At 42.9% G+C, this 12586-nt stretch overlaps 1 protein-coding gene across 10 annotated transcripts in view; it reads right to left on the bottom strand.

The window, feature by feature from the left end:
* LOC148026301 (uncharacterized) overlaps nucleotides 1-12586 on the bottom strand; it is a 65022-nt gene that overhangs the window by 26539 nt on the left and 25897 nt on the right. For 2 of the 10 annotated variants that reach the window (XM_087690715.1, XM_087690716.1), the window contains exons 2-6: nucleotides 8225-8312; nucleotides 7410-8120; nucleotides 7174-7325; nucleotides 7003-7088; nucleotides 6139-6535 (exon numbers count right to left, since the gene is read on the bottom strand). In XM_087690715.1, coding sequence (XP_087546841.1) covers nucleotides 6139-6535; nucleotides 7003-7088; nucleotides 7174-7325; nucleotides 7410-8113 — 1339 coding nt within the window. In that variant the 5' untranslated portion in view covers nucleotides 8114-8120; nucleotides 8225-8312. Of the gene's footprint in view, nucleotides 1-5940; nucleotides 5965-6138; nucleotides 6536-7002; nucleotides 7089-7173; nucleotides 7326-7409; nucleotides 8121-8224; nucleotides 8351-12586 lie in introns of all 10 variants that reach the window. The other 8 variants (XM_087690709.1, XM_087690712.1, XM_087690707.1 and 5 more) reach the window with 8 other exon arrangements.

The raw sequence follows: 12586 nt of genomic DNA, 5'->3' as shown, positions 1-12586 counted from the left end.
GCTCTTTAAATCTCGTAGGGTCTTTAGACTCCATGGTAGTCCATTGTCTACCATGTCCAAAGTTGGTGGAGTAGACTCTGCAACCCTTTTCGACTCATTTCTCAATCAATTTGGCTCAAGAGAATGAAGTGGTGATATCATGTTCGAAGTCATCTTGGCCTCTTCTTGTTCATGCTTCTTGCGAATGTCTTTTAGATCAAAGACCAAGGTTTCTTCGAAGAGATCCTAGCTCTAATACCATGTAAAGAAATACCCTAATACAAAAACACAATTCAATCATATGAAAAAGCACAAAGTGAACAGAGCATCGTTAGAGTTGGAGTAACTCAAAGATAATAACCACAGTGAAAAGTCTAAAATGAATGAATTTAAATAAAACAATGTTGATGCAACTAACACACTATGCAATGAATAACTATTATACCACGAACTCTCGTGTCTCATGGACCGAGGCAAAGGTAATGAGCTTGAGAGTGTGTCATTCTCCGAGGGATCCGCCTACGAAGATGTCTTGCAGCAGTAGATACCGGGTCTGCGGCAGACTAAGTAATGAGGAGAGAGAAAACTACGAAACATAGCCTCCAATAGTTGGGCGACAGACAGGAGAGCACTAGGAAGTGTTAAATGCAGCATGAAGTGTCAAAGGCAGACTTCTGGAGCAAAACAGAGCCTTTTGGATAGATGATGCACACCGCCAAGCTAAAAGGCCAGCTCTAGAGAGTAGGCAACAGCTGGTGACAGCTCCTTGGGGTGAGAACTACAAAGAGAAGGCTGGAAACAAGAGCCAAATGGATGAAGACAATGTCGTGCAACTTTAGCTGAGATGTCCTTCATGAAGGGGGTGTGGATAGCAAAGCTAGATCAAATGAAATCTACAAAAACGAGATTGATTGAATGGGATGGCAAGTTATCTATTTATAGAAAGTTTGAAGCCTCCCAAGTTAAGGATTACATGTGGGACACTAAAACTCTGTTGAACCGCTCCTAGCTTAAAAGAATGGTTAAAATTCAATAATTAGCTTGAGTTTCGGCATTGTTTAATAAAAGCTAATGGTAATTTAGCTCAACACAAACCGATAACGGAAGGCAACATTGAAAAACGGAGGAAAGTCCTTAAATGTTGAACTGTGTTGAAATTTGGAAGGCAAAATGATGACCAGCTACTAGAGGCAGGCTATAAATAGCCAAAAATACTAGAAACTAATCGACCTGCTCAAACTGGGCCTAAAAATGCTAGCTGACCTGATAATCAGTGATAAATAATCAAGAAATGCCACTCGCCACCTAAAATGCTGATTGCACCATTTGCTAGTGTGAACGCAGCCTCCAATTACTGAAAACGAAATGCAATGGACTGGAAAATAACTCAGCCAGTGTGAACACACCTAAAACTGACCTAAAAAGAAATGCCTGCTCTAAATAGAGTTGCCTCCTCCATCAAAACACATGGCAAACTAAGTGTCAAAGCTCCTAATGTCCCCATCTAACTCAGACTAAGACTCACAGGTAGGAAATGATTGTGCAAGACACACGACTACTAACAATATTGTATGTGTATGATTTGGATACAGATTGTCCACACAAGGGGGTATCGGTGCCATGAAGATACATAAAACAAAAAAGAAAAAGAAAATTAGACGGCATAAACTTTAAGCTACCATGCACATGACCAAGGGCATGATTCAAAGGTGTATATGCATGCTTAGGGGTTGATCAAGAGCTAGTGTGGTTTAGAGACACACAGTACATGTAATCAAGGGCTAGAGACTTGAGCATGGCTTGTGGGCTTGATGGAAAGGCCATGAAGAAGTGGTTAAAAACCCCCTTGGAACGTAACTCCTTTGAGAATTGAATAAATTATAAAGAGAAAAACAGCTCATTTTGGATTAGAATCCGAATAAAGGACCCCGCATCTTTCTTCCTTCTACAAGGCAGTCATACTCCATCCTCGAGTCAAAAGGATCATAGTAGACTAGGCAACCACACTACATAGAGCACAACACCCAACACGTGGTAGTTGTGCTCGACATCCTTACTTCTTGTAAATTCGAGCCATCATCACTCACCATCAGATCAAAACAGCCCTACAAAGGTTACTCTTTACACACGACATTAGGGATTTGATTTTACTATTCATGTACTTTACATTGATAACATGCTTGTCACTAGGACCAATGTTGTCAAACTCTTAACATTTTTAAGGCCGATTTACAACAGACCTTCGCCATGATAGATCTTGGTCTTACTCATTATTACTTGGATATCCAATTTGCCACCATTGAGTGGGGTAACATCATGACACAATCCAAGTACATTTGACAACTTCTTCACTCCTTTCAATTCAAGGATTGCAAGCCCATATCTACTCCCTTTAAGCTTGGTTCCAAATTCACTTCTAATGATGGCAGTGGATCCTTTGACACTACTTTATATCAACAAGTTGTGAAGGATTGATTTGTCTATGTCACACAAGGCTAGAGCTTTAGTTTGTTCTCTCCCAATTCAACATATTCATGCACTGCCCTTCAATACTTCATTGGAACGTAGTAAAGTGTGTATTTTGAGGGACTTCTTCAACATGTACACCTGTCCATCTCGTGAGAAACAGCCAAGAGGCTACTCAACGTAGAGCTCCTCCTTCAAATCACCATTTAGGAAGGCAGACTTCACATCAAGCTAATAAACCGGCTATCTCCTATGGTTGGCTAGGGCAAGAATAGCCCTAATGGTAGCCATCCGAGCTGTAGGTACAAAGGTATCATGGAAAACCACCCTTGACCACTGTGTGAAGCCTTTTCCAACGAGCCAATGACTTTTGCTTATCAAGAGTGCCATCACTGTGATATTTGGTCTTAGAGATCCATTTAACATAGATCACCTTCTTATGAACGGGCCAAAGCACAAGATCCCAAGTGCCATTCCACTCAATAGCATCCAACTCCTCCTCCATAGCCTTCTTCCAATGTTGTGACTACAAAGCCTCCTTCAAGGCTCCCTATCTTGCATGGCACGAGTCATCAAACAATAGTTAGTACGAACAAGCTCGGTGGAATGTGTTTGGTTCCTTTGAGAACATCGCATGCCATCCTGCGACTGCCAATCCTTAGCAACTCTCTCAATCCCTAAGTCACACAGTGCATTGCAAGCCCAACAAGGAGGTCAATACTCGCCCCGCCGCTCTTCATCTATCAAAGTCTCTGGAAGATCCACCAAGACCAACTCAACAAGTGAATGTGGCGGAGAAGCAACATTCTTCTCCATTGAGGGTGGACCCTCAATAGGCAAAGTCTCCAAAGGAATTAGCGCAGCTGCACAACTATCACCTAGATCTCCAAGAACAAGATGCTCAACACCTCTTTCTCCAACTGGAAACTCCACGAACAAAAAAACTCAACTCATGTACATCTCTCGAGAAGCAGGATCATAAAGCATGTATCCCTTGGACCGCGAGCTATATCCCACAAACACATGTTTCTTGAAAGCTAGCTTAAACTTGTCCCTCTTCTTCTTCCAGATGTGAAGACACGCACCACACCCAAACACCCTAAAATAAGAGACATCCGGCTTTTGTCCAAAATAAGTCTTAAAAGGGGTCATACCAACCACGATCGAGGTAGGGGATCGATTAAGGATGTGGACAATAGTGGCCACTGCTTCGGCCCAAAGACACTAAGGTGTCTGCCAATGCTCTATCATAGTCCGCGCCATCTCGATCACACTGCAATTCTTCCACTCAACTATACCATTCTCCTAAGAGGAATTCGTATTGGCAAACTCCAAGTGAATGCCAAGATCTACAAAAAAACGAGTTAGCTCTTGGGAGACAAACTCCCCTCCCTTGCTAGAACGTAGGGTCTTGAGTTTCCTGCTAGACCTATTCTCTTTGAAGATCAACCAACCCTTAAAATGTGAGAATGCTTCGGACTTCAAGGCCAAGAAATATGCCCACGTCATCCTGCTAAAATCATCAATAATTAGCATAAATACACCCATATGAGAATGCTTCACACTTCAAGACCAAGAAATATACCCATATTACCCTACTAAAATCATCAACAATTAGCATAAAATACAAACTCCCCTTAAGAGACTTCATCCTTATGGGTCCACATGAGTCTGTCAAACAAGCTTTAAAGGCTCCTTAGCCCATTGTAAAGCCTTGCTGAAAATAGCATCTCTATGTTATTTGCCACAAATGCAAGATACACATGACGGGTGGCTCACCCCAATCTTTGGCAACCCACATAGCAACTAACCACGAGTTGCCTTCCGAAGGTACTCGTAGTTGAGATGGCCAAACCGAGCATGCTAAAGCTCAGTCTGAGTCTATGAAGAAAGAAGAAGAGAGGAAAAGATAGAAGAAGACCGCATCTTGTAGACTCCATTCTCCTCATGTCTTGCACGAAGAACCTATGGAGACACACGATCAAGAACTCAAAAGGGTCCTTATCAAACTCAATTGTTGAACCAAGAGCACAAAACTTGCTCACTGAAAGAAGACGATACCCTAAATCCAACAAATTGAGCATGTTTGATGTGTGGGCACCACCATGCCCGTCCGAAATCAACTACATATCACCTTTGCCTTTGATGGGGACCAAAGAACTGTCACCTATAAGGATTTACCCATGCATCGAATGCATATGGGCAATCCCATCAAAAGGAGTCATGTGGTGGGAAGCACCACTATCCACAATCCACTCACGAGACAATGGGGACATCATCGTTGCATCAGTGACCATTGAAGAAACATCCTCTATCACCTCCAAATGGAGAAAGGGAGCTGATGAAGGAGCAACCACCTTCCTGAGTCCTTTGTAGTCTTCTCTTGCTTGGTGTCCTTCTTGTCCTCGTCAGAGCAATCTTTCTTCCAATGACATGTCTTGCCACATAGACTCCTTGGCTTTGTCTTGTTTGGCCTTCTCATCCTTCTTCTTCTTATGGTTCTTCTTCTTATGGTTCTTCTTCCCCTTCTATTGAAAAGATTGACCAATCAAAGACTCCAATGTGGAAATGTTCTAACCTTTCAGTTGTTTCACTTAGTCCAAGACCATAGGAACCAAATCCTCCCACTTAAGGTCTCCATTCCCCCTAAAGCAATCAAGTCAGAGTAGAATGCACTGAATTAGGACAGTAATTGAGAAAGAAATATTATCGCCATGTCTTTCAAGGTAATCGCCTTCCCTATGTTCTGGACCTACATTTGCGATTGCCAAAGCTTATTGACATGTTCCCGCATAGAAGAAGACTTGTTAGAACTCAAAGTCCTTGTCTGAACCTCCAACCATATCTCCCAAGCCACGGTCAAGTGCTCGATATGAGCAATGACGGCAAGAGTGCAAGAGAGAAAGAGGAGAGAATGGATGTAGGCATTCAATTTGTCCCAATATGCCTATACCTTCATCAACTCGGCTTTCTCATCTGCAAAAAGCTTGGAGGCATCACAAGCTGTAGGACAATCTATAGCCTCAACCACAAGCTCCGCCAAATCATAAGACTCCAATATGGCAAGCATCATTACACAGCAAATCTGATAATTCTCCATAGAGTTTTTGCTGCACCAGCCAATACTTTCTTTGAATGCATTACACTATCAAAGAAACCATAGAAGTTGAGAAATTGTATGATGATAAAAGAAAGCATATCCATTAGATATCGTAAAAGTTTAGAAAGCAAGCACAACAGATTTACAAACTGACAAAGAAAGTAGACACATCAACATGTTTGTAGAATATAAGACAAAATTTGCAGAAGCAGACTGGGCAAGGCAACAGCTCACATTGTTAAATTTGGAATTATGATCACAAGATTTATTGGCACACACAATTTGAGAAGTACCAACTCTCAAATTATGCACATAAAATGTTACTAATAATATTACAATACATTTTTGACAAAGACATATACTGTAAATGCCTTGTGAAAGAAAGGAATATGCACCAGCATAAGTTGGTTTGTGCACACCTGAAACAGAGTGATTTGTAACCTAGTTAGAGAAAACTGACAATCCAACAGACCAAGTAACTTGAAACATCACATGTACATGTGTTGAAAGAGATTACACCTGAAATATAGTCACTTTAACAATTTGGGACTGCTGTACTTGCAAGAGAATATGTGTACACATAAAGTCTTTACCATAGTTGCCCTGCTGTCCCTGAAGCTGTGCAGACTGGTGCACTGGAACTGGAGAAATGGGGTGCTGAGAAGGTGGTTGTTGCTGACTAGGTGGTGGTTGCTGCTGCGGTTCATCTTGTGGAGGTTGCCCTTGTGCATGTTGCAGCTGTTTCTGATGCATTCCACGAGTATCAACACCAGAAGTTGCAGCTGGCTTATCCCACTGTGTTGCCCCAGTGGCAGCATTGTAATAATAAGCTTTCCCATTGGGTGCAGCGTGTTTGCTCCATTCAGTATTGGCATCTGCATTAGAAGTTGGCTTAGCCAGTCGATCGTCTGGAGTTTGCATCCCGGGCTGAAAGTTTTCCAGGGCAGCATGTTTTGAAGCTTCATGACTTGATTTGGCCTTGAACACCTCCTGTAAGAATCAGTGTTACAGAGTACAAATACACAATCAATTTGCTCTACCATTCAAAATCATGCTTTTAACCAGCTCAAGCATAAGCCGATGTATAATTCAAAACAAATGATAGTATATTATGGATAACACAGCGCTTCCAGATGAGAGTAGTTAGGGAGAAGTATGCCGAGATTCATCTTGCCTAAACACACAGTGCTTCCAGATGAGAGCAGTTAGGGAGAAGTATGCCGACATTCATCTTGCCTAAACATTGGACTCTTGCACACATCACTTCCCTTTTTTCAACTAATCAAACTGTTAGCAACTTGAGGCAACTGAATAATCTCCATTGATTCATTCACTGTTTTCCAGCAACAAATTATTTCCATCCAGTGGTCAGCTGTTCCCTTAGACCTTGGCTTTTGCAGACAATCAAATATTTCAGTTGCGGATAAATAAGTGCAGTCAAAGAGTGAAACCATTACCTGCTGGTTGCCATAACTGTTTTCATATGCACCAGCAGATGATACAGAATTATGCAACACAGGGGGAGTAGCACCACTACTTGCTGCTGCAAAAAATGCCCACTACAGGTCTTTAGGATAGAGGTTACTGAAAGGAAACATCATCTGCTTGCAGTGCATCAATCATTATACCTAGTGCCACAGCATGAGCCTTTCTCTCTGCATTTGTTAGATCTGCACGTAATTTCTCTACCTCCCTGGCCATGGCAAAAATATTCTTCTCCATCATCTGTTTTTGCTCCATATGTTCAAAGTTCATTTTCTTTTGAAGCTCAAAGTCCATCCTGTCAGGGTCAGCAATTCATTACATAAGCTTTACATCAAAAAGAAGGTAATCCAAACTTCAACAATGGAGAACATAGCATTACCTAGTCTGCTGAAACCTTTGGCGCAACTCATCTATGTCCACCTTCAGTGAAGCAATCTCCTGGTCTTTGAAAGGAAGTTTTTTTAACTCTCCAGCCATGTGTTCCATGCGAGCGATAAGCTCGTCTCTCTCGTATCGCAATTTCTCCAAATCAGCTTTAAAAGGCTCCATTGCTTTCAATTCAGCTTCCAGGCGTGAAGCCCTCTCTATGGCTGCTCTGATATGCTGGTCTTTTTCTGCCCGCATGCCAGTTAAAACTTCCTGTAACCTACTGACCTCCTGTTTTGCATCTGCAAGTTCCTGTCTGAGAGCAACTTGTGTGATTGTAAGCCTTTGCTCCTTCTCTGCATCAGACGATGTCCTAGTTTGACGCAAACGGGAGATTTCGCGCTGTGCAGCAGCAAGTTCTTGTCTTAATGCAACATGAGTTACTGCAAGGCGCTGGTTCTCAGCTGCCAGATGCTGTATTTCTGCATGTTGGCCAGCTAGCTTCTGCTCTACCATCATTGGTGGAGCTGGAACCCCATGAGGACCCAAGAGGGGCAATGGAAGATCACGATCAAATTTACTTGATGATGGTCTTGTAGAACTTGGAACAGATGGAGGATCCGGGGATCTTGCACGTCCGGGACCATCTCTTGATGGTATGTCGTCCTTTGGATGATGACCTTCTTTTAAATGATTTCTAGGGCCTTTACCAGCCATTTTAAACCTGAGAAAAACAAGGAAAGATCACACTTTCGAATGCAAAGGTAAGATCAAGCATACATCATGCCTTCAAACAGCAACATGACATCTATATCCACTAGCACTCACAAAACCTTAAACCTCCAAGCCCTTCAATTGTCACAAAATTTGATGAAGATGCACTTCCAGTTGCTGCTATAATGGCTAAAAGATGCACCTGTAATACTGCATTCACTGTTGACAGAGAACAAAGTTCTAGTCTCATAGACACATGAGGAACATATTTAGTATGTTGTGGTAGCATAGCATGTACAGCATTACTTAGTACCATAAAGCAATACTTCTAAACTGTTTTTCAATAAACAAGGAGCCAGTTCGATATAGTAAGAGCTACTGATATAAATTACAGACAAGTTGCCATTAAAATACAGAACAGTTAGCATACAATGGGAAAGGTTCTCCATGGTAGTAAGAAAAAGACAAGACTCTTTCGGCTAATACCTTTAGTCAAATTGAAAACCAATGTGCCAAACAATGATCAAAAACCTTTGAGCAATCAATATATCCTAGATCAAAAAGTGAGACGTTAATTGTAGCATCCTAACCCAAACAAGTGTCCACTCAAACAAGATTAGAATCATCAACTTCACCATGCATAACTTGGATGCTAGTCATGCAATACCTATTCACACCATCAGCACCCAAGGTTATAGGTACTAATCAAAAACTGAGCTAAAACTGATCAGAAATTGATCCCTAAACTGATCCAAAAACTCATGTCAAACTGATGCAAATGTAGAGTTTCAGTGCCCGAGTGAAACTCATACTTATTTGCATACATCTCACAGTGATTAGTACACCGAGTAGTGACCTCATGGCAAAAATACTGTCAACGCAATACCTTGGATGCATGCCCAATACATCCGAGATCCACTACATACGAGAGCTTTCCATAACCTATGGAGTGGAAGTGCTACCTCCCCCTTGAGCATCAAAGGGTGCTCTAAACCCTTGCTCTATTGAACCTAACTGAGCCCAATCCAAAGCCCGCTCTAACTGAAAGGCCTCTAGGTAAAGTTGCAAAAACTGAGGATGGTCTGCCAAGTCATCCTCTTCCATCCACTTTGCATCCATTGGTGATGTTCTGAAACTTCACCAAATATATTCTCGATGTTAGCAGTCATGTTTGCCATGCCTTGTCATCTCCTACCTATGAGCCTCAGTATGAGTCATACGAGTACTTTAGGAGCTCTGATCTATCTCTCACTTGTTTTGACGGAGGAGGTAGCTCATTCTAGAGCAGCTAGTTTATTGCCTTTCAGTGGATTTTCTCCTCCAATCAAGATTTCATGTGCATATCCCAGGTGTTGAGCTAAAACATGCTTTTCAGCTGATTAGCATTCTTAAACAACCTCAAAACACACTTAATTAATGAAAAACCCTAAAAAGGGGAGCGGACCGAGAGTTTCAGAGGTCCCCCAAAAACCTTAATTCTTTGGAACACCCTTCAACATCTATAAATAGACAGGCTGTCCCTATTCAGCCTCATCCCCGTCTCTACACGTTTCTCACCCTTGAGTGCAAATTTCATCCGTCAGTCCACACACACGTGGCTGTCCAGTCCCAACGACTGATGCCACACTTTCCCTCTGCTACGTTTGCACCTCCAATGTGTAGGCGACAACTAGCAACCCATCTCCCTCATCAGGCGACCTTTTGCTACTACATTTGGACCTCTTCATCACGTGGCAGCAATTGGCGACTCATCTACAGCTTGCGTTTGGTGTCTTCTCTCCAAGCAACAACTTCCTCCATCAGGCAACAGCTCCTCCTCATCAGGCGACAGCTATCAGCCCTCTTCCACACCTATCCAACTTGCGTTTGTCAGTGCTCCAGCTCCTCCTGACACATGCATTTGCTGTATCCTCTCCATCCTACACTCCAATTGGTGGTCATTGACTTGGGATCCATCTTTGATGGACATCACTCTCCGACACTTTGCTCTACCCTTGAGTATCTGTACACTCTTACATTCATTTACAGTATACATTCACTTCAAAGTTGCGTTCTTCTCTCCCTTCGTCTGTTTGTATTTAAGTTTTGAGTTTTGAGTTTTGCATTTAGGGTTTCAGTTTTGCTTTCTATGTCTATGTCTGTCTCTTTGGGTTTCTATCGTGGTCGTACACACTCTGACCCTAGCAATTTTCTTCACATGGTATCAAAACTCATGCTCTTGTAAAAAGTACCTTGCAAATATTGTGGAGAGCTTGGTTGTGCACGAGGCACACAAACGACTAGTAACCAAATCACAATGTCACAGACACCTTCTTCTCCAAATCCTATGATGTCCTATCAAGCTTCTTCATCATTGGAGGCCTTGAGACGGCATTATAGACTCAGTGAGGGGGACGACACTCCACCTTCACCGTCATCTTCTTTTTCTACTCCTATTCGAGATTTTACCCACATGACTGAGGACTTTGAGGAGTACTATCGCAACAAATACGGTAATGTTTGCACCCCTCCTACCAATCTTACTACCACATTCGGACAGGTTGGTGAGGCTAGCCATCTCTCCGATCATGGAGGATATACGGCATTCGGAACGTCTAGCGATCCATCTTCATTATCTCAGCCAGGTCCAATGTCAGGTTTGTACAATCCTTTTGAGTTGCATGAATCAAAAACCTCACCTCTTTCTTCTTTTGAGATACAGGATCCGAATGGCTTTGCGTATGTGAACTTCAATAGAGGGGACTCTCGAAGCAGACGTAATTCAGGCACATCTACAGCTTCTGTTTCATTTGAGCATATAACACACTTCTCAATTCCCTCCCATCCCACCCTCTCATCACACCTTGATCACCTCTCATCATCTTTCCAAAACCTTGGATTACACTCCACATCTGCATCACACACACTAGGGGTTGGATCTTCCATCTCCGCTCCTAGCACTTTTTCACTCTCTATTCCATTCTCTATCTCTATGCACCTTGGTACTTCGTTAGGGGGAATGTCACCCTTTAACACAATGCCTCTCACTTTTCCGCAAATGAGCACACCCATAGCACTTGGAACGACTGTGATAGGCATCCCCCTCACTACCCCCAGATTCACATCTCACATGACCACTCAGATACAGGGTCGTCCTCAGCTTATGGTGCACCTTCACACTCTCCTTGGGTTACACCTACGCAAGGATTTCCATCTTCTGTTCCATGTGTTTCCATCCCATCTCCTTGGGTTACTCATGCGGCTACCATGCCCATGCCTAGTTAGCCCATCCCTACCTATGGATCCCACCTCCATACTCACCATATGCCTAGTGGACACTCTAGGGCCCATTCCCAAGTGTACTCTTCCCCATCCTACCCATGTTACACTTTCCCCCATTATCCATCACGTAGCACTACCACTCCTATTGCAACAGCCAAAAATGCCTTCACGAATAAGACTCGTTTTAATGGGTCGAAGTTTACCACTTGGTCAAATTTCATGTAACAAGTGCTTGAGTCTCACGGTCTTTGGGACCTCGTCGTTGTTCTAAAGCCTATGTTCGAACCCTGAACTAGCTCACCCTAACTACATCCATCAATGGAGAGCCCACAATGTCATAGCCAATGTTAAGCTGATGTAGGCATTGCTCTCTAAGTTTCACTCTCAGTTACAGCACTTTCCGCTCACGTCAGAGCGTTGGAGTCCTTGACCGCTACGCAGCCAAAGATCATATTCAGCACATAAATGTTGACTTTGAGCTTCAAGAGTTCTCGATTAAGGAAGGGAATGATTTGAAAGTCAAGTTGGCTGAATATAGATGGTTACTCGCCAAGTTCGCCACCACTAGCTCTCCGAAGTCAAATGACGATCAGGTTACATTCTTCTTGAATAAGTTGCCCAAAAAATACTTCAATTTCATCTAACACATCATCTCACAGCCTAGACTGCCGACCTACGAGTTTTGAGTGTCAATTCTTGCATTACGTGAGGCTATACGATCAAGTCCACAAGAAATCCTTATTGGCGTGATACGTGCCCTAAGTATAAATACATTTTAATATTTTATTATGTGTACCAACACATTGTTGGTACACCCAAATCGTAAGGTACTCTCTCTCTCTCTCTCTCTCTCTCTCTCTCTCTCTCTCTCTCTCCAACTGTTGTACACGCTCAATAACTGGTATCAGAGCTCAAGGTTCTGCACGTTTCCTGAGACTAACGGCAAATACATTGCAGGTAGCTCACAAACAGGTCATGCTAAAGATAGTCACGAGCTCTCAACTCAGGTGACACGCAAGCAGCCTGCGGCAAGTGACAAGCGAGAAAGCGCTGAGCGCTGGCGACAGGGGTGACTAGCATCAGGTCCTAGCAAGGGCACATGGGCAGCAAGGAGCAAGACGACTACAATGGGATGCGACCAAGCAAGCAACCAGCATTCGCTGCAAGCAGTCGGCTAGAGTTCATGTCCAGCGAGGAGCAGGCAGGTGACACATG

Source organism: Lygodium microphyllum, chromosome 13 (assembly GCF_053477565.2).
Source record: "Lygodium microphyllum isolate KBCC chromosome 13, Lygodium_microphyllum_v1.1.10, whole genome shotgun sequence".
Classification (NCBI taxonomy): domain Eukaryota; kingdom Viridiplantae; phylum Streptophyta; class Polypodiopsida; order Schizaeales; family Lygodiaceae; genus Lygodium; species Lygodium microphyllum.
The sequence above is the reverse complement of the archived record's forward strand: the minus strand, read 5'-3'. Positions and strand labels throughout refer to the sequence as shown.